The 22,860-nt window shown below is 36.6% G+C and overlaps 2 protein-coding genes across 2 annotated transcripts; one reads left to right on the top strand and one right to left on the bottom strand.

Annotated features, from left to right (window-relative positions):
• Positions 1 to 1,624: 1,624 nt before the first annotated feature.
• Positions 1,625 to 22,860, top strand: Lmx1a (LIM homeobox transcription factor 1 alpha). The gene is made up of 4 exons (XM_028322817.1): positions 1,625 to 1,773; positions 19,832 to 20,033; positions 20,203 to 20,819; positions 20,921 to 22,860. The coding sequence occupies exons 1-4, from the start codon at positions 1,683 to 1,685 to the stop codon at positions 21,157 to 21,159; spliced, it is 1,149 nt and encodes a 382-aa protein (XP_028178618.1). The 5' UTR covers positions 1,625 to 1,682; the 3' UTR covers positions 21,160 to 22,860.
• LOC114366053 (uncharacterized) lies at positions 3,044 to 4,468 on the bottom strand. The gene has a single exon (XM_028322818.1). The coding sequence runs from the start codon at positions 4,246 to 4,248 to the stop codon at positions 3,478 to 3,480; it is 771 nt and encodes a 256-aa protein (XP_028178619.1). The 5' UTR covers positions 4,249 to 4,468; the 3' UTR covers positions 3,044 to 3,477.

Here is a 22,860-nt window from a genome sequence, read left to right on the forward strand (position 1 = left end):
CAAAAAGGAGACGGAACTAGTTTGAATTCGTAAAGTTTATGTTTAAAGTTGCCATGTCCCGTGAGGAACTGCGACGAGAAATGGTCGATTTCTAACCATCGCCTAGTTAAACGTTCGCGTACATTCTGGGAAGAACTTATATAAGTGGCGTCCTTTGACTGACATATCCCATCTTTTTTTCCATTCATTAAGTAATTCTTCTTCAACGACTTCTCGGGAATCAAATAATCGACTTATTTTAGAACGATCGCGGCTATTTAAGAAATCGGAGGTTATATTTTCCCTTGATGCGAAGTACATAGCCGCACGCTTTTGTACCTCTAAGTCGACCGGCAGTACACCAGCCAGGACTGGCAGAGCCTCCGTGCTCACAGTTCTGTAAGCTTTACAAAGAAAAATCAATGCAAGGGGTTGACTTTGGAGTAGTTGTAGTAGGTTTTTTTTTTAAGTTTAACATTATTAAAACTACTTCTGTTTTTCTGGGTTCTTAATTAATTTCCATTTAAGTGGTGAAAATACACACTGGAAGGGCTACGATCTGCGTGAGAACACATAGCTCTATCAGCATGTATGTTATAATGTTAGTACGTCACCATATTGCGCAAAATAGCGTTTTTGCTTTAAAATAGAGTAGAATATTTATTTGTCTCAAAACAGGTTTTTTTGAAGTGCTATCGGTTTGCACTTACGATTTACAATGTTTATTTTTAAATAAAAACGAAGTTATATAACTTTTGGCTCAATAATCACAACTAAATAATCGTAAAATGTTATTGCCAACAGTGAAAGAATCGAGTATTATGATGATGGTAAAAACCATAAAGTGAATATTGGCACAAATAAACAATATACGTATTGTCAACTCGTCTACTCGATAAATGGTTATTATCAGTGGATGGATTCATCTCACTGATATTTATTTTTCTAACTTTTAAGAATAAACTCTAGTATAACACAACAAAGCCCCAGAATCTTTTGGCTTCACAAAAACAAAAGAGGTAAATAAAAACTGTAGCTTCAAAAGTTCGACTTAGAGATAACGCACGAGGCTCGGCTACAAAACGGATACGAACGCGTACCTACATACGTACTTTACTCGTACATTTAATATGTTGATTCTTGATCTCTCATCTACCGTAAGCAAAATACAGACCGTCCACTCTCACTTTATTAAATTAATAGTTAATATTGGAATCATAAGCTCTACTTATCACAAAATCGAGAGTAATTACAGAAATTCGAGTCAAGGTCGACTGAATCCCTGAAAATTCCTCTGCAAACATTGAAAAGCGAAAATCGCAATGCGTGAACAGACGGAGAGCGGAATTTGTGAGCGGTAAATAAGCTTTTTTATGCATAACGGCTTAAAGTTTACCTTTTTCACGGTTGTGACGTTTTCCTTTCCTATCCGTTTTATCGGCGCGCGTTATCGGCGACTGTCTGCTGTTTTTCCGAAACGAAAAAACAAATACAATTTGTTGCTGGTGTTTCAGGCGAGATATTATAGCTGGGTAATAATACGTATGTTGGTTTGGCGGGGCGGGGCTCCTTTGAGGGGGCCGCTATTGGCAGAGCGTGAGCACCAGAGAGGGAGGCGCGAGCTCGCTCGCTCGGGCCATTGTGCGGTCGACTGCGGACGCGCGATCGTCTCAGTGAGCTCACCGGAGCACCACGAAAGTTGCATGAAAAAAATGTTGGAGTTTTACACGAATATTAACCCTGGATTGATGCAGGAGAGCATGCAGCCGCCGCTCAGCTGCCCCAACAGAACAGGTCGGTGACGTGTCTTAATCCCTAAATTAGGCTCGTGCTAACTTACGTCTTATCAGCGAATTTTTAATTGGTGATAATTTTCTGTGAATTTCTAGTTCCCCAAAAATTAAAGTGTATTTTTCCAAATTTTATTGCTGATAAGCCACTTTTGTTTATTCGTTGTTCGTTGGCGTTAAATGAATGGTCCAAGTTAAACGCGCCTTGTTGAAGTTTGCTGATAAATAAGTTTTTCGATCATTATTTTGCGGCTTAAAACTTTTCAATAAGTTATTGAGATCACTTCGTGATTCAATAGTTTGAGTGTCATAACTAACTTAATATAAACTTCAAGCGTCACAAAAAACACTTTTTTGAAACGATAAACAATTTTTAAATGCATTATTAGTGAGAAAATAATTTGGGACGTGTAATCGTGTATATGAAATATATGACCACTAAAGAAACAACCCTAGGCTTGTCTCCCCGCAGAGCCGGGGAATAAGAACTTTTAAACATTTATATTTATAACATTTATATTGTGAATGTTTTGGGGTTTATTTATTACTTACCATTCTGTAAAAGTACTCGATGTAATCTTAAATAAGTACGATTGAATTCTCCTTATAATTACGAATTTCCCGTTAAACTTTTAGATAGAGATAACTACTACATAGACGTACATATATTAAACAATAATTAAATATCAATTAGTTACCTTTAACTAACGCAGCTTACCGAAATACTATGAATAGCAGGTAACACAATTTTGTTAAATATTAACATAAAACAATTTCACTGTATACTTTAACATTAGCTTTAACTTTGCTACATTCTGTTTGAGTATTATTTTTACTAAAATAACCCCGAATTGTGTAAAATAAAATAAAACTATTATGAAAATAAGAAACGTATTTGAAAATAGAGTAGTTTTCAGTATAACAGTTGCAATGGATGAAACGGACGAATTTAGTTGGTGAACTTTTTCCGATATCTGAATATTTTTGATCGTCTGTGTGTTAAAAGAGCTTTTAAGCTAAAAGTATGTAACGTATCCATGTTATATATACCTGATCTATACTTATAATAAATCTGTAGAGAGGTCAATTCTGTACATGAAATATATTTTCAAAATAACTATCAGGGGGTGATAAGTGATCGATACTGATGCCAAAAATGCAATCGTAAAATTTTTGTCTGTCTGTCTGTCTGTCTGTCTGTATGTTCCTTATAGAAACAAAAACTACTCGACGGATTTTAACGAAACTTGGTACAANATATAAAATGAAAATAATATAAATAATAATACAAAAAAAGTTAATATTTTCTGCACTGACCTGCCGGTTTACATAAGAACATTTATATTACACTTCAAGGGAAATACAGCAAAGAGAGAACAAAAAGGAAATAGGAAAAAGAAAATAATTAAACAAAGCCCTCCAAAAATTATGCCAAAAATCAATATTAATATTAATACAAACTAATTGGCTCAAAGTGCAAATCCCAAAGTATTAAACAAATGAAAACTAGTGCAATTTCTGGACGATAGACATTTGACATTTACAAGTTGACAGATTTGGAAAAAAAATTAATACAGATGTTAATGTTATTGGGTAGATGCAAGTTTTCAAAAATTTATGATTAATGTGGATTCAAAAAGAAAAAGTGGGTCAAACATAGCCAATTATTCAGTCAAACAGTGAGGGTAGTTATTCCAGCCGGTATCAACTACTTAGCCTTGGGTTTCTTGGGGCGCAGCGACACACCGGTGGGCTTACTTGATCTTTCCGCTCGCGCAGGGGCAGGAGGACTTTCTAGTTGGGGGGGCACTACTGGAACAGGATGCTTTGCGTTGGCTATCAGGTCTAGATCGCCCATGGATGTTATCAGGCGGCGTTTCCCGTCGGCCAACTTAACATAAATGTTGCCGTCCAGTGTCCAGACCTTCGTGATGCCAAATCTCTTGCGTGCCTCCATGAAAAGAGTCTGTCGACTACGCGTTAGGAACTCCGAGATGACAGTGGGAGTACCTTTTAGCACAGTCTTCTTCTTCCAAACCGTGGATTTTATTGAGTGATCAGCAAACTGTACCAGAATTGGACGTGGCCTGCCTTCTCTGCTGGATCCAAGTCGATAGCATGCCTTAAACGCTGATGTGGTCACGTCCGACAAGTTAAAGCGGGCCCTCAGTAGGTCACAAATGACCGTAGGGGCATCCTCCTTTGTGTCCTCGGGCATTCCTCCAAAAAGAAGGCTTTTTCTGCGATGGCGCATCTCCAGGGCATCGGTGGCACGAGAAAGCTCGTCAATTTGTGAGCGTAGCAGCTGTACAATTCCGGCAACACTCTCCTTGAAAGCCTTGAACTCGGCATATAGGTGTCCGAGTGTAGTAGGCTCCGATGCCGATTTTTTAAATTGTGCTTCAAACTCACTCATGCGTTTGTGTAAGGACTCTTCCAGTGTTGTCTGCAATTGGTGTACATCAGCCAAGGAAGACATGTTCGTGTAGTTGATAGGGAGTGATGAGAACCGGTGACAGGTGCAGTGAAGTAGTAATCACAGCATATAAAGTGATGCAAACGTTATGGGGTTTAAATTAGTGCCCTTTGAATAAGATCACACAATAAAAAGGTAATTATTCTATCTATTACTATTTTTAAACAAATTTTAATGTGAGAGGGAGCTACGAACTACTTTTACGCCTACCGCCGAAACCAAATACTGACAATAGACATATTAAAGTGACATTATGTATTCAATATCACTAGACCGACATGCTTCCTATCTTATTCAAGACTACTAATTATCAACTAATGCCTCAACCACGTGACTCCCTACAATCACATGTAGCAATGCAATCAAACGCTGACACCTAGAGCCAGCTCAGCCGCTCTTACATTAAGGCTACAGCATATTAATTCACTCAATTAGGCTACAGGCGTTAGCACGTCGTTAAAGGCGACGACGCTTAGTAATCGCGATGGCTGACAAGGCGAGGAGTGTATTTGACAGCTGTCAAATTGGATTGCATCCAGCTATTAGGGAATGTCGGCTGTACGCGACAGATGAAGGATTTGCGTGGATATGCCAGGTTTTTCAGTCAATGACGCGGAAAATTAATTAAAAACATAATATTGTTTTCCTAACTACAAGTTAAGTAAATAATAAACCGTGATAAAATTTTTCACCTGTAGGCCCAGGATGCGCGTGGGAACAAGCTTTTTTCGCACTATTTTTTCGATTTTATGCGATAAGCCCATACGTTTGTCGCCTAAAATCATCGATAAGATTTTATCACGGCGCGCATCCTAGCCCAGCAGAGCTTGTGAAGAGAAGCTACTGGCGTAGTCTAAGGCTGGTTATGGTTAGTTACTTAAACGTTATGCTAATTTGGACATGGGTAGTAGGGTGGGTCAAAAAATTTTTTTTTGAGTAATCGATTTCTAATAGCGAAAATATGTTGTAGTTAGGTATCATTATAAACCCTTTAAAATATTATTGAATTATTTTAAGTGGAACAGCCCGCGCAACGTCATTGAAGTTTTGAAAAAAAAAAAGTTTCAGTATCAACTTTTACACCCTAAGTTACACGTTTGAAGTTGGGTATAGTTTAATGTTTTAATTAATATCCATTGAAATACACGTTACTTCTGTTAGAAACCGTGTTGTTTATTAAAAGACAATTTTTGGAGGTAAGTACATTCAGGCTAGTTTCTTCTGAAATCATTTGAAATTATAAATTTTGTAATTTTTGTTTTATGCTTTGGAAGTTAAATTTTTCTATCATGTCAGATAATAGACAGTCATACAAGTGTCCTATATTAGTAACTATAGAAGATATAAAAGAAAACGAGTTACCAACACACCAGGATGTCATGAAATGTTACGAGTGGAATAGACTACAGGTAAAATTTTAAAATAGCAGTAACTAAGAGCCCCCGTGTCCCGAAATTGCAGAAATTGTAACCGAGAAAGTTGAAGGAGTATGGCAAAAGGCATCAATTACTGTAGTCTCGCATACAAGAGTCATTCAGCTCCTGAAAGCTTATCATTCTGTCAGCTGAGAAAAAATCTGAGTTCTTGCAGCTAAGCGAAACTTTGATCGATATTTGTTCATGCAAATGTAAGTTAATAAGTCAGTGCAATTGTACCAGAGAAATTACAGTCCCTAAAGAAGAACACAACTTTTTGATTGATCAACAGGGTGAGAGAAAAATGAGAATCGGCCGTATTGATCGCAATCGAACAAAAAGTTTACAAAAAAAGATTGTACGAAAGCAAAAGCTTCAACAAAATATCTACCTGAAGAACGATAACAACTCACCCAAAATTCCAGAACAAGAATTAATGTTATCAACGAGTAGTGATACTGATATTAGTGTTTCTTTTCCGGAAAGCATATAAGAGAATCTTGCAGCTAGAAATTCTAAAAACGCGTAGTTCACCTACAAACGGGATAATTACCACGTACTTTTGAAGTGCTAAACTTAATTTTGATGCTAAATATTACATTGATCTAAAAAACTGGCAAGATACCAACTTTGATCCACCTATTCTAAGTAATCATACCAATGACGAACTTATTCAGATAATAGAGAAAAAAGGTGACGAAAGGATGTTGTATATTAGGCTGCCTTGACATACACAGGCGATTGAACTATGTGTAAGGATAGTGACAGAAACTGCAATATCGGCATGTGATAAAAAAAACAAGGAATGGCATGATTCATGCAAAACTTGCTTCTAGGAAAGTTATGCCGAAATAACAGTATGCTGGATTTTTTGTACAAAAATAAATATTTTTTTTGATAGCCTATTATATGTATTGGTTTAAGTTTTTTGTTTTAAACGTTAATATATGTCTTTCACTAAATATTTGCATTGTTTCAATAGTATTTTAATTAATTTATAATAAAAAACAATGCCATTTAGTAATGCGTGTTTTTTTGAAAAACCTAAAATTTTGAAGCGCATGCGCGGGCTGAAGATGTATGTTTAAATATCCGTTTTTTAGCCAAAACTACTTTTTATAGTACACTACAACATAATATTACTATTAGAATTTGATTCATCAACTTTTATTTTTTTCCATACTAGAGTGACCCACCCTAATGGGTAGGCCTCAGCGCGGTCCTAATGTGTCTTCTTTTTAACAGCCAAGCTTAAATCACGTGTAGGAAATACATCCTACTCGTTTCAGCCTAATGTCGTCCACTTCTGGACAAAGGTCTCCCCCAAGGATTTCCACAAAGACCGCTCACCGCATACAGGTGCTACCCACGACTTTTACTAGATCGTCGGTTACGTTTCTACTAAATTGATCGAAAGGTTACCTACTACTTCTAATATTAATTTACGTCTGTTTCTTCTTAGTGTAGACAGTACATCCACATACCAAAGGTTATTTATTTATTTCTAAAGGAACTTCTGAATTATTTAAGATCATTTAGAATTTTGCAATTTGTATGCATGTCCTTAACTTTCAATCGTTCCACTGCCCAAATTGAGTCTCACGCGAGCCGCTGCACCGCCAAGTGTGAGACAGTACGCAGGAGCTGTTCGGTGTAATTGTATCACTTACGAAACGTTCTGCAGCTAACGAGATTCGACACGTTCCTATTTAGTTTTACTTTACTCGTGTTCTTTGACTGCCCGTTTAGGGAAAATTGAAAGTCGTTAGTTTTAAACGCTGTTGTAACTTTGTTCATAAAGATTAGCATTGAGTTCAGCTATTTAGAATATTTTTTTACACAAAAATGGTATAATAATAAGATCATCATTAACCGTCTATCTAATCATAAGAAAGTTGTTGCTCTGTAGAGGTTTTCCTGATATCTCCTTTATTTTTCCATGTATTTTTAGGTGCGTTGACTCATTTTTATTTATTGTTTCTTCTGTTTTTGATTTCGTTTACTTAGTTTCTTTTCGTTTTGCCTCTTTTTCTCATCAAGATACTCATTCTCTTCTCTATCACCACAAATGTGCTTTTTCAATTTTCTTTTAACACTAGAAGTGCCGAAGATTACGACCCCCCTAAAAGCGCCGCTGGGTCAATTTTGTCCCAGCATGTATTTTGTAACATTTTTTTAGTTTCAGGCATGAATATTATGGTTAAAACTATTTGTAGTATCCTTAAAAAAAGGTTTATCTGTGTAGTTAAATCAATATGTACTTATTTCTTTAAAAATATAAATGTATTCAATTTTAATTTTGAATTATTAAAAGTCAGATATTTTTGGTTTCATTTAAAAATAGTCACATATTACGTGGTGTTATACGGTATTAAAATAATGAAATTAATACTTTAAATAGTCATTATTATTTTTAAAGAAAAAATAAATGTCTTACAAATAATAGTGCACATTTTGCACAAAGTTTTTTTGTATGGCTTTTTGTCTCTCTGGTGTACTATGTGTTTAGAAATTTCTATAGGTATGGTTATTTTTCTGTTATCTGTACACAAAAAATAAAGTTTTTTACTAAATACAATGAAAAGTATGTACGTTTAATCTTCAAAATTTTATAAGTCACACATTTTAAAAATGTATCAAATCATACAATGTATGAACTGACTTATGTCTAGAAGCCACCTTCCTACTAATATTATAAATGTAAAAGTTAATAAATATTGATGAATTGAAGGATGGATGGACTGATGAATGGATAGGAAGGATGAATGGGTGGATATTATATGCCTGGAACTTGAACTAAGCGAGTATGGATTCATGGTTAGATCGATAGATGTTTTTTCACTCTTTTACGCAAAAAATACTAAGCCGATCGTAATAAAACTTTGCAGTTTTATTGTTAATCAAAATCAAAAATCAAANAGGATATTGCAAAATTCCCACGGGAACGGGAGTTAGCGGGAAAAAACATTTGTATGAAAAATCTAAACCACTTAAGTTAGACGCTTGAATTTTGGCATGCAGGTACCTTAGTAAACCTAAAGCTTAGTTACAACAGGATATTGCAAAATTCCCACGGGAAGTGGAGTTAGCGGGAAAAAACATTTGTATGAAAAATTTAAACCACGTAAGATAGATGCTTGAAATTTGGCATGCAGGTACCTTAGTAAACTCAAAACTTAGTTACAACAGGATATTGCAAAATTCCCACGAGTTAGTGGGAAAAAACCTTTGTATGAAAAAATCTGAACCGCGTAAGATAGATGAAGGGGTGGTAAAACGAAATCCACGCGTACGAAGTCGCGGGCGGCCGCTAGTAAATAAATAAAATGAAACTAAAAAAATAATAGACTTCTAAAATTAATTTGATTTAACTGCATGCTAGTATATATTGATACATTATATTTCTAACTTATAATGTATTTGTTCTTAACATAAATATTGTAACAATATGAAGGATGAGGGCGACGCAGGACGGTCTTTGTGGAAATCCTTAGGGGAGGCCTTTGTCCAGCAGTGGTCGTAATTCGGCTGAAAAGAACGAACGGACGAACAATATTAAAAATTGAATGTAGAGCTCCATAAAAAAAACATTATCTGTAGAAACCATCACGCTGCTCTACGAGTACAGTCTTAATGAATAAATATCAATACCATTTTATTACTTCACGGTACTCACATCAAAAGAACGTCAATAAATCGTTAATTAACGTTAATATTTCAAATATATCGAGTGTCGAAGATTTTAATTATTGCGCGATAATAACGTTGAATCCTCAATTTAAATGCTAAAGGTTATTTTAAAGATGAAAGGTACCTAATTAATATTTCAGATTCAGATTTAAAATCATTTTGAGCATTCACTTCGCCCGACTTTTCATCAAGTCAGCAAGTATGGCCAAAAAATTCATGTCAGAATCCGTAATAATTTAATGCCTTGCGGTGTTGGATTTTTTAATAAGTGTCTTTAGTAAAACAATGTTAAGTGCAGTTGGTAATGTTATTCACTGGCACTAAGTTGCTGGAAAGTTAAATTTATGTTTCGATACATTTCCAGCAGCAATGCTCCTAACCTATTAAGATAACTGAATAGATTTAAATGTTGGTTTGAGTTCAACGAGTTTCTTTTGGTCCTTCTTATACTTATTTTGTTTTTAGGGACATCAGTACTTATCATAGAAGATATTAGTAGGACTAGAAGGTACTAGATACTTAGCACAAGACGTCACTTTTTCGGGATCATTATCGTGACAAGGATTGTTATCTGTTTCAGTACTTTTAAAAAACTACTCTTATCCTTAAAAATTACAAAAGAGCATTAACAAACAACTGTGGACCGACGACATCATAAAGGTAGCAGGAAAGCGCTGGACGCAGGCCGCTACCAACCGAGCAACATGGAAACCATTGGTGGAGGCCAATGTTCAGCAGTGGACGTCCTATGGCTGAGATGATGATGATGATGATTAACAAAGTGAACTCTCAATAACTCATTGCAACCACATTTAGTTAGTGATATATCCCTCTACAATAACACAACAAACATTTTTATTGCCAAAAGAACTATTTGAAAGTAGTGCGCTTTTTGCGCTGTAACGCAGCGGAATTCATTTAATAAACGCTATTCTATAGTTCGTAGGTTCGCTACAATACTATTGTGACACGGGCAGCGCATTCCGCTGTTTTTTTAGGAAGAAATTATTTCGTAAAACATTACGGAGCTTTTAAATAACGCTTTCTACGTAATAATAATAAAAGGAAATTAATTACTGAGCGGTCTTCGTTATTTTCATTTGTGATGCATGGAATTTATAGAATAAAGTTTCATATTTTCAGAAACTACAGTTAAGCAGCTTAACTTATGTAAGATCACTTTAATGCCTCGGACTTAGTGGTTAGAGACTTGGACATTAAGAGGTCTAAGATTCGATTCCAAACTTAAAGACACTTTATAAACTACAAGTTTTCATGGTGTTTAGTTTCGATGGTGATTATCCAAAAGGAATATAACTGAGTACTTTTGAGAGAATGTAAGCTGTCGTCGGTCCAGTAAAGCCTTACCTTACCCATGGCGGCGCATCAAGTCTAAAACTAAAACTGTGTTTTCAGTTACTCCCACTATATCGCCCTTACGATAAAAATAGAACATACTCGTAGCACATGTTGGAAAATATTTTTAACACACTTGGAGAAAAAAATACGAGGAATTGTGCATAGTACTCTATTTACTACGAACAAGGCTCAACCCTTCACCCACGCGTCAAGCTCGGCTAAATTTCCGCCTCGACAAAAAAAACTTTATCTAACTCATATCATAATACCATTGTGGCATTGTGTAGTAATAATAATATTATGTTGGTTTGTGTAAAAAGTTGTAAAGTATTTTCTGTAGCTGTACGTTTTGAGCGGTGTACAAAACACATGTAGGTACATAAGTATATTGAAGTCAAGTGCCTGATAGTGCTATGGTTAAGATTTTAGGGATTTTAATTCAGGACTCAGAAATATTTTCTGTAATAAATTGTGATTGCGGCGTGTTCGCTAACTCTTAAGCTTAACAGACGAGTGAAGTCTGAAGAAAACGGCTTACACTTCCCAAGTTCAATCTTCATCCTTGTTCTTGAAATACCCCGGAAAATTACTGGGGTAATTATTTATTATTATATGTATACGAATTCAGACCGTAGACTACGAGGGATTTCGTAGCCGACGCCATTGCTACGACATTAACGCCTTTCTACGGGGCTACGGCGCGTAGCGAGCCGTAGCGCGAATCAATACTACGGACTGTTTGTAGGAGCCGCAGGCCGTTTTCAGCCTCTTTTCAGTAAATATGGCACTAGTATTATGCCGCGGCACCGTTTTTGAGAATATCGATTTGCCTAAAAAAGATTGTCTATATGCCAACAGATAAACTTTAATGTATGTAGGTATACAATAGACATGTTGACACCACCAATCAATTGACGTACTTTTTAAAACTGTCAAAACAAAACATAAATTTTGTACGGCACTACAAGCAAGTGACGTTACTATTTTGTCAACTCAATCATACTACTTTTTTCAATCACAATGCGAACAAAAATCGTAATTTACAGGCTTGGTTTACAGGTAATATAAAATTAATTAAGTTTTTAAGACCAGAATGAAGGGTCTTTTTAAAAAAGTTGTGGTTTCCAATTATAGGGGTATGGTGTCAAACTGTCTATTCTACAGTGCAAACTATGTAGCTATGTAGTTAAATTAAGAAAAATCGTTTAAGATTGAACTAATAATACTAACTTACGCTCAAATATTATAACTTCCACAAAATTAATGTTTTGTATCTTTAGAACGTTGGAACAAAGAAACTTGGCTCGTATTCTAAGAGTGACACAGCTGGAAATTCTGTGCCAACGTCTTACAAAGGAGTAGGTAAACCGATCAAGGGTACGTGGAACTAACGCACAGTGCCCACGTGGGCCACAATTAAATTAACTGGGATTCCGACTGAACATTAAAGTTCTTTAGACATTACAGGATTAGGAAAATTAAATGTCGCTTATAAGCGTTTATCTGCGAGTCTGCAAGTTTTTAGAGAGTGTTACAATTTAGTACACACTTGAACACTAGAAAAATTTTAGAACATCATACATAGGCGTGCAAAATGAGAAATACATTGACATCAAGACAAAACTTATTACAGAGCTGGAAATCTTAATCAATTAGCAAAACATGATTATAACTGTCCATCACAAGTTAAAATTAATTAAAAAAGCCTGACTTCATTTCGCAACATCTCACGCGTTTGCTCTTTGTGAAATTCATAAAATTATTTACCAAAGAGAAGCAGAAATAATTTTATACAGCCAATTTATCCTCTATTGAATCCGACACTTGAAGCTGGGGGGTTTCCATAGACAACGGGGGGAAGCAAACCAGAGACGAACACATACTTCAGGAAATTGATTGCTATGTATTATCTTGTAATATTCGGTGCTTATTAATTTGTTTTATGTTTATTGTTCATTCCAGCTGGCTGATTTTTCAATCGTCGGATAACTTTTAACTGAAGAATAAGTTTAGCATATTGACAGTTTCAGTATGGGAAATATGTCAAAATGACAAGTTTATTCTTCAGTTAAAAGTTAACTGATGATTGAAAAATCAGCCCTAGCAACAAATTATTTATAGACGCCGTTTTGTTTTGTTTACTAGCTTTAGCTAGAAGATAGATTCTCTTTAGGACACAAACAAAACAAATAGAGGAAATACAAACGTGTTGGAGGAGTGGGTACGGCGGCAACACGGTCGTCTCTCTTATAGAGCGACCCAAATACTAACTGGCCGCGGCTGTTTCGGCGACTATCTATTTCGGATAGGACGGGAGCAAAGTGCCACTTGCTGGCATTGTCCAGAGCGCATCGAGGATTCCGCGCAGCACACACTCGAAGTGTGCCAAGCTTGGATGGCAGAGCGCGAAATCCTCTTGGAACAGGTAGGACAAGATCTCTCCTTACGGGCCATCCTGCCTCGTATGCTAGAGAGCCCAGATGCATGGCATGCGGTGCTCCACTTCTGCGAGGAGGTCATGTCGCAGAAAGAAGCGGCGGAGAGGGAGCGAGAGGCCTCGCCTGACGCTCCACCGAACCGTCGCCGACGTCCAGGACACCGCAGGAGACACTACCATCTCCATGCCTCCTCTTAAAGGGTCCTCGGCCACTAGACACGGAGGTGTTTGGTGGCCGCTAAAGGAGGACCCGTGGCGGCGGCGCGCGCATGTGTTCACGCGCACCGTTAAAGAAGACCAGGGGAGGTACTACTCCCCTGAAGCCAGTCGTCGCTTGCTCAAGAGCGAGCCACAGTCTGGGGCGGAGCCGCGAAAGAATGTCTAGGCCGTCTAGCTCGGACAATAACTCGCAGCACCGTCCCAAAGACTTCGGGAGGACACCGTCAGGTTTTAGTGAGTAGGCCCTGCCCATCTGGCAGGGAGAGCCTTACATAACCCACTGGTTCCCCCGGGCCAGTGGGTATGCAATTTCATGCATTTCCTGACGAAAAAAAAAGGCGTCTTATGGCTTCCAGCTTTATCCTTACGCTATATGTATATAACAACTATTTACTAGTCTAGTAAAGTCCATCTCGGTTTTACTTAAACACTGTTTGATTTTGACATGATTATTATAACGGATTAATCGCGTCTACAAGTGCTATAAAAATATTGTCATCCATAGGTGCTAAATAAAGGAAAGTACCTATAGTTAAGTAAAAGTGACGTCACGCGACATTTCAACTCAATATAATACTGTAATTATTCGATTATGAAAAAAATTAAAAAATATGTCTAAAATTTTTTTATTATCTGTCTGACGTACCTACTAAATAGAATTTCGATTTCATTACCCAGTCATCGTCCCTATTCTACCTAATACTGCACTGTAGGTATCTACTCGTACATACATGATGATTAAATATTATTATTAGATTTAGACTATGTTCAATCAGAGGATAAATAATTGTGAACTCAATCGAAGCCGTAAAATATAGTTAATTTAAGATCAAGATCATAGATTTATTGGTCTCTAGAAAATTTCTGTGATCACCGAAAAGTCAGAACAATAATATTTGCTTAACCAGACAAAAAACGGTAAATAAAATAAAAAATAAACGGTATAATCAGCAATAACGAAGACATTATCTTGCTAATGCTGTTTAATCACTGGTACACCATAGAGCTTTTCTCGGAATCGTTCCCAAGGCAGAAAGACTAGACTACGACACTTGAAAATACTGCGGCTTGAGATTTCTCTACGGAGAAATTTCTAGAATACTGGGATTAAGTAAGAAATATTATACCCGCTAATGGTCTTTCATTTTAAGAGGTGTCGTAGTGGCACTGTCTTGATATAATGCACTAGCTTCTGCCTGCCGGTTTGGTTGGATATTCGTCGGCCACAGAAAGTTATTATATTATTTTCTCATGTATTTTATTTTACACACTTATGTAGGTACAATTAACTTTGCATTGTACGGTTTTACGTCAAGATAAACACTGTAGAGTCTATCTAGAATCTGTAGGTGTTTTAAACGAAAATGTATGTACCTAAAGCCTTATGTGCTGTAGTCAGTACATAATAATTACGACGCGACGTGCGCTTAATGTATTCGGTGCAAACAATTGAACGGGGACTCGCGAAGCGTAGAGATGGGTAAGAGACAAAGTTTCATGGGTTTCATCGAGTATTTTATCGAGCGAACATGTGCCTATAGATAGTGACCGATGTTTCCATCGATTTATCGTGCACGCATCGTTTACCGCAATATTCTCGTTTGTGTGTAGGCAGTTAGGCACCTATCTACATGTATGGCAGCCCACATATGGTTAGGCAGGGAACAGCCTTTGTTAGCGAGCTTAGTCGAGTGAATATTGAAAACTGAAATACCTAAGTGTCGAAGTTTTCCTACGTAAAGACCGTAACTTAGTATGCATTAAATTTCCTTTATGATTGTAAAAAGATGAATAACACGAGAAAAATGTTAGTTTTTATAACGTTTTCTTTCCTCTACATTACAAAGGAGGTAGAAAATAATAAAAATGTGACTCGTAAAATAGTTCATTTAATTAGCTTTTTTAAATACCTAATAAATTAAACTGCTGCAACTTTACTTGTGGGACTTTCAGTAGGTTTCGTAATTTTCTCGGCTCTATATCGAACATGCAAAACCTAACCTTAACAATTAGCTCCTAAACGTTAATTAATTTCTTACAATGCCTCGCTAGGTTGGTATTAAATTTTAAAGATTTTCTAACATACCTAAATATGAGTATTCAACTTTATTTTAGACGAAAAATAATATAATATTTACTCGAATACTAGGACTAGGTAGTTCAACGCAGTCGCTCAACATTCTTAGCGTTGAGTACATAAAGAATTTCCACTATGTGATACATTTTCCGATAAACGGCTCTCGACTTGAGAAAACGAATTTATGCACAAAATGCGGAAAAATATTTTACTGGTGTAAGTTTAAGGCTCTGCGGATCTTTGGTCAAATATTTATAGAAAGTCCTTTTTCACGATGGGCGAAAAAAATTAAAAGGCGGATAGATGCGAACTAATTTTAAAGAACTAATAATCTTACAGAAAGGCTTTGGAACTTAACGCGCTTTTGCCTCGTTCAAGCTTCCAGGAACTCCATTTAATTGCCATCTAGCTTAGCCACAATTCCGCTTGAGTGCATTTTTGGATTGTCAAAGAAAGGCTAGGGACTTTTACTCCGCTCTTTTCTGGTGCAAGAATTCTCGGATCTTAATATTTCCAGGAACCAACACCGGCAAGCTTTTCAGACAACCCGTCTGAATAGGTACCTTATTATGGTATTTTTAAGGTTTATAGTTAGATTGACGAGAATAATTGTGATCTATTTGCAAGCTACTTTACAATTTTGGAAAATTGGTGGACATTCGTTTATTAAAATAACAAGCTTATCAAAAAATATACCTAATGATATGTAGGTATAATATTTAGTTGTGGTGTAATAACTTCGTAATTTTAAAAATACATATTTTCAATCCATGGCGTCAGCTCAGAACGAATGGAAAATTATTACTTCTACATTTCGAAAATTCGAAAAATTCAGAAAAAAGACAATCGTGAGCTGCGCAAAGTGTAACCACCGTACGCGAGTCGAAGGGGATTAGTTCTCGAAAATCTACATTAAAATTCGAAAACTCGAAAATTAATTCTGAAAAAAAGACGATCGCGAGCGGCACAAAGTGTAACCGCCGTCCGCGATGTCAAGTCAGTACTCATCGATTAAGTTGGGTCGGGTACCGCGGCCGGGTCACCGGCACGCCCTCAAGGGGCGTTCCCCTCCCCAAGGAGTAGACGCCTAAGCCTGATATTTTGCTGGTGTCAGGGTTGTGAAAAAAAGAGATATTTCATTAAAAAAAATTAATGTCGATTTTCCAAAAAAATCTCAAATAATTGTCTAGAAGACGAACCATACTATTCTAGTACCTACTTAACTCTAACAACGATAGTGTCTATTATAACAAACAACTTTACCAATGGTAAAGGAAGTAAAGACCTATAATGCATGGGATTGGCTGAGTAAACACAGTAAAGTGTTTGTGAGATACACTTAAAAACAGACTTTGAGAATCGTCAGTTTAAATAAAATGATAGGCAAGGTAATACAGGAATGGGATACCAACATTCCTACTTAGATAATTCATAAATATTATAAAAATCCCTAAGCAAACGGTAGGGATCTGGATATTCAAGTCTTTTGTAACCAATTTCATGTGCCCAAGTAATATAAAATCATTTATGATGTCCCGCTTTGCAGAAATAATTAAATTGTTAATTAGATTACTTGTGACCACTTTGATAAAGTAAAGAAAAAAATGTGTGTTGTTTTAGAGTTTGGAAATGACAAAGTTGGCAACCCTGACCCGCGCCATTTCGACTCGTCTACAAGTACGTACATACAACATTGATCTTTTACGTAGAGATCAATAGTCGTACAGCTTTGCGATGCTATAGAAAAATAAGACTTATCCGTCTTATTAAATAAAACGTTAACTTTATACTACACTATATTTATACTTTTTACAAGTTTTAATTAAATGAAGATCTTTAAAAATAGCCCAATTGTAAGTAAGTTACTAATTTATATTTCGAATCAATATAAGACCGTACGTAGTACTTATTATTATTATGTGCCTTAACTATCATAATGTGAATAAACAATCGTTTTGACTTCTCATTTCTTATTTCCACCGGAACGACCGCAGAAAGATAATATTGAGAAATAAAAATAACCACAGCGCAGACAATCGTGTATTGTGAATCGAAAATTATTATACGAAAAGCGGGGAATGAAAATATGCGATATAAAATCTGATCTGAATTCAGAATTATTTAATTTTCACACGAGCATCAGTTCTGAACTAAGGGCTGGAGCACACAGCATTATTTTTATTTTTCAATGTAATTTTATAAATCAATATCTATAAAAATATATTACTAGTACATACAAATCAATGGAAAAGGGTGTAAAATAGAAGTGTTAAAATTGTTTTGTTGTTTCGAGATCCACAGCCTGAAAATGTGAAAGGATAATAATGTTGTGATAACAAATATTACAGTCAAGTTTTGGATTTCCTCTATGTTGTATCACACGCACTACCTTTTAACGAATTTTGTCTGTTACAGAAAAACTTTGGCACGCGCATCCCTGTTTTTAAAACCGGTATAAAAACTATCCTATGTCCTTTCCCGGGACTCAAACTATCTCTATGCCAAATTTCATCAAAATTGGTTCAGTGGTTTAGGCGTGAAAGCAAGACAAACAGACAGAGTTACTTTCGCATTTTTAATATTAGTATAGAATAGTATAGATAGTATATATTTTGGATTTCCTCTATGTTTTATACCACGCACAAGTTCTTTAGTAAATAAAAACGCGGCCTGGTACAACAAGGCTGAGCGTTTGTATGTGGCCAGTCCTAATCGATACAAGAGTGACTCTTCGGAGCACACGCCGTGAATGGGCGCACGTACATACTAGGGATGTTATGGATATCCCTAACCGTAACCGAAACTATCGGATATCCGAAATAAAAAAAACATCCGTAACCGTAGGTAACCGAAACCGATTCAAAATTTTAGGATAATTCCGGATAAAAGCGGGGTCTAAATGTTAATATTTTTTAATATTTGTTATTTGTCTGGCATTCCCTGGCACCATCCAATATCCCTGCCTGTTTTACCTCTATCATAATAGGTGTCATTATAGTACATAAAAGGCTATGTGGGTCGCACAGCACCTTGCTACTTACATTTTTAAAATTCTAATATCCGTAACCGTATCCATAACCGAAACTTCATATCCATAACATCCCTGATAGGTATCGGTCCACTCGCTCTACAAACGTCCACGCCAAAGCTATCCGTTTAGTGGGTTAACCATTACTCGGTCATGTATCAAACATGTGAAACAAATCTCGGTTGAACCGATAAAAGGCAAAGCAACATAAAACATGGCTAGATATCGATCACATAGAGTACATATACACCTATTGCGAGATATAGAATTTTTATAACGGGGCATGATAAAACAAAGGCTATTTAAAACATAAACGGTGACACATTCTAGTAGAACAACATGAGAAGTAGACTAGTTTAAGTATAAAAATGCAGCGAGACTAGCAATTTCTACTAAGTCCATGAGTACGTTGATACATAGCGAGGGCTCTTCATTTAGTATGTTCTATCTCAAGTCACCAGACTAGAGGTAATAATAGTTCTTACTAGAAAGTTACCTAAGCTCTCATTTAACGACGGTAATATGAAAATAGATAACATTGTGGAACTGGCAAACTAATAAGAGACTTCTCACGTATTAATCCACGTCGTCAACGTATTAATGTACATTTATAATATTCGTCGTTAGCTCCTCATATGTGTTACAAATCCCAAAATTTAGATTGAGTTTCCATACAGTGTTTTTGACGTAATAATTCTCAGCAATAAATCTAACTGCAAGCACTCTACAATCTGATTCGAACAAAGGCAACTTAAGAAATTGAATCTGAGTAATTGAAATGAAGGATGATAGAGATATTCAGGTAATAGAGGTTTCTATCTAAGTATTGTTTTTAATTATAACTAAATATAATTAAAAATAATACTTAGCTCTTTGTCAAAGTTTTTACTAAATTCAATTAAAATTATTTAGTATTATTACCTATTCTAGTTATAAAACAGTGTTAGTTGATATTAGGATTACCTATATCATTGTATCCACAATATAGGTACCTTTGTAAGCTGAGCATTTCTCACACGTTTAGAAGGGACAAGGGCAAAACAAGAAATGTCCCTAAAATTTAAAAGTACCTATATTTTTGATGACAATATTTTCGATTTCCCGCGTATTTTTATTTGAAATTATACTAAAAGCGTAAAAACAAGTAATAGTCATATGTATTCCTATTAGTAGTTTATAATTTTAAGTGAAACATAAGAATATTTTTAACTTTAAAAAATTTAAATGTTAATTACATAACTTTTTGTTTTTATGACATTTATTTTTTTGCCCCTGTACCCTTCGTATAATACCGCCTGCGATATGTAAAGTGATCCCAGAAGACTGTCCACATGCTACTAACCTTAGCCTCATTTCCGCAGAGCTGAGCGCCAGCATCAAGCGGGAGAAGATCGTGGAGATATGCGAGGGATGCGGCCAGAAGATCCAGGACCGCTACCTCATGAGGGTCGGCGAGCTGTCCTGGCACGAGCACTGCCTCAGCTGCTGCGTCTGCGGCTGCCCGCTCGCCCACACCTGCTTCACCAGGAACGCCAAGCTCTACTGCAAACCAGATTACGATAGGTAATTAACATTCCAAACGAGCGAGATCGAACAAACTCAATCCGTGAGAATGCTCGAGCTTGCTACCAAAACAAAGCGAATTGTGCCCCCGCGAACTGCTAGCGCTATGCCAGGCGAAATGCTGGGCGTCCAAATTTTCTTGTGTTACCTTTATTATTGTTGTCCTTAGATTGTTCGGGGTGAAATGCACGAGGTGCGGCGATCGCCTTCTGCCGCAGGAGATGGTGATGCGCGCTCAGCAGTACGTGTTTCACATCCAATGCTTTGTCTGCGTGATGTGCTGCCAGCCGCTGCAGAAGGGCGAACAATACGTCATCAGAGCCGGCCAGATATTCTGCCGCCAAGATTTCGAGAAGGAAATGTACTTGATGCAGCATGCTGAGGACGATATGATCATAGACGATTCAGAGCGCCCTCGCGACGGAAGGCGAGGCCCGAAGAGGCCTCGAACGATTTTGACATCAGCTCAGCGCAGGCAATTCAAGGCCTCCTTCGAAGTCAGCCCGAAACCGTGCCGTAAAGTCCGCGAAGCTCTCGCAAAAGACACTGGATTGAGCGTCCGAGTAGTTCAGGTGTGGTTCCAAAACCAGAGGGCTAAAATGAAGAAGATCCAAAGGAAGGCCAAGCAAGAGGGAGACAAGAATACCGAAAAGGATAAAGATAAAGATGAGAAAAATATAAAGCAGGAGTCACCGTCAAGCGAGCACGGGAACTACTTGGGCCTTGATGGATCTTACTCTGCTTCAAGTCAACCTCTGAACCCGAATCTGCCGTACTCTCCAGATGGTGAGCATATTATATACTGTGAAACATAAGGAAAGTCTGAAGGAGATTATCATAAGGTACAATTATGTCAAATAACTTACATTTACATTTTCTCGTTCCAGATTATCCAGCGCATTCTGGCGACAGCTTCTGCAGCTCAGACATATCCCTCGACGGCAGTAACTTCGACCAGCTCGACGAGGGCGCTTCTGATACCATGAGCTTACAGAACCTGGAGGTCCAGCATCACTCGCATCAACACGCTTCTCACGAGCCGCTCAACTTGGGCACGGGGGCTGTGGTGAACCCCATAGACAAGCTGTACCTGATGCAGAATTCGTACTTTAGCACTGATCATTGATTAGATAGCCGACGTGGCGCTGGTCGGCGCTGCAGGCACGGCCAGCGACTGCGCCCCCCGGCTGCTGTGAGCATCTCTGTGAACGCCACAGCAACGGTCACCAGCCACACCAGCACCATCACGCACGCCGCTGAAGCAGCGATGCACGCCGCGATACCGTTTTACGCTGGACAGTACCAAATGCCAAATCAGTATTGAGATTATCCGAGCTCTCCGTAGACATAGAGCAGTTACAATAATTAGTCAAATGCTATTTGCACCCCCATAAAGGTTGCAAGTCCTCTTTTAGTAAAATTGTGTTATTGTTGTAATGTAGAACAACTTACAGAAACCCGACCCCCGTTAGAAGTAGTGTAGTAATTTTGCAGCTTTCGCTTTTGATAAAGACAGTTACAGTTATAATCTTACCTACTAAATGTGAAACTTATGTATATTCGGTGTTTATACATTACTTACTCGTACCTAGTAAGTTAGGACACATCCGGCGTACAAGTGTTTTGGGAAAGTATTCTAAATCCTAAATTAAGAGTGTAAATTATGTACAGATAGTGTTTTAAGCTTCAACAATGTAGAGACCGGTCACTGTATTTCAAATACGTAGAGTTTAGTATTTAGAGAAGGTTTTTGAACTACACACAGTACCTATTATTAATTTGTAGTTAACTTTTGTGTTCTTGGATTTGTTACAGAATATTAGATCAAGCCGATTTTGAAGGGAATTACCCATAGTTACTCATTTTAAAGAATTTTCAGTCTGCCACTGGACAAGGGAAAATATTTTCATTGTCCAGTGTTAGACAACGTAATAGTAATTTTGCCGTAAAGTTAGGAAAATATTTATGTCCGTTACAAGTTAGTTAAATCATCCTCAAACTAGTAAACAAGTAATTCAAGTTTACAAAGTTACTACAAACCATTATGCATCTGAATCTGAAATAGTATAATAATGACCTAGTTGTTACCGATTTATGTAATATTACACTCGTTACCTTCAATGTTAAACATAGAGTAAATAAATAGGAATTCACAAAGCTGCATTTAAAAATAATACAGTTGTAACTTTAATTTAAGCAATTACCTTCTTAATAGTTGTAAATATAAAAGTTATCAGTGTAGGTATTCGTGTAATATTAGTGGGTGTCTACATTGAAATACTAAAAGATAAGCAAAATTAAAAGCCTCGTCATAGGTTTCAATTTGTTTTGTTGGTGATTTTTGTAACTTTGCTGATGTTATAATGATAATATAATATAAGATTCTTATTGTAAAATTAAAAGTAATGTGTACTTAAGTATTCACCTTCATACAACTACACGAGACTTTATTTTATTAAGTACTTTTGCTTCAAACTACACCTACTTAACTAGACACTGTACCCTCTCTAAAATAGTATAATAATCAAAACATAAATCAATTAACGTTTTGTTGTGTAGATATTTAATGAATATATGAATCTATTGTTGTGCTATTAGATTGTTAGGTGCACTTGAATCATAGTTTATTTAACTTATTATAATAACTTTTAACCTACTAACAATTATTTTCTGCATTTACGTGTTATTCTAGTCAAATTATTGTTTAAGAATTATTTTAGTGAAGCGTTACATAAAAGCTGTAAGGCTGCGTATCTACCTAAGAAATATTTTATTTAAATTGCCGCCTGTAATATATAATTTACCTAACTTATTTTACCAACTTATG

Source organism: Ostrinia furnacalis, unplaced genomic scaffold, assembly GCF_004193835.3.
Source record: "Ostrinia furnacalis isolate ACB-3 unplaced genomic scaffold, ASM419383v2 OfSCF0519, whole genome shotgun sequence".
NCBI lineage: Eukaryota > Metazoa > Arthropoda > Insecta > Lepidoptera > Crambidae > Ostrinia > Ostrinia furnacalis.

Excerpts from the sequence above, each read along its gene's own strand:
- Lmx1a (XM_028322817.1), top strand. The coding sequence starts at position 1,683 with ATGAAAAAAATGTTGGAGTTTTACACGAATATTAACCCTGGATTGATG. Across the intron at positions 1,774-19,831 it reads CAGCTGCCCCAACAGAACAG|AGCTGAGCGCCAGCATCAAG; the intron begins GTCGGTGACGTG and ends TCATTTCCGCAG. Across the intron at positions 20,820-20,920 it reads TCTGCCGTACTCTCCAGATG|ATTATCCAGCGCATTCTGGC; the intron begins GTGAGCATATTA and ends TTCTCGTTCCAG.
- LOC114366053 (XM_028322818.1), bottom strand. The coding sequence starts at position 4,248 with ATGTCTTCCTTGGCTGATGTACACCAATTGCAGACAACACTGGAAGAG.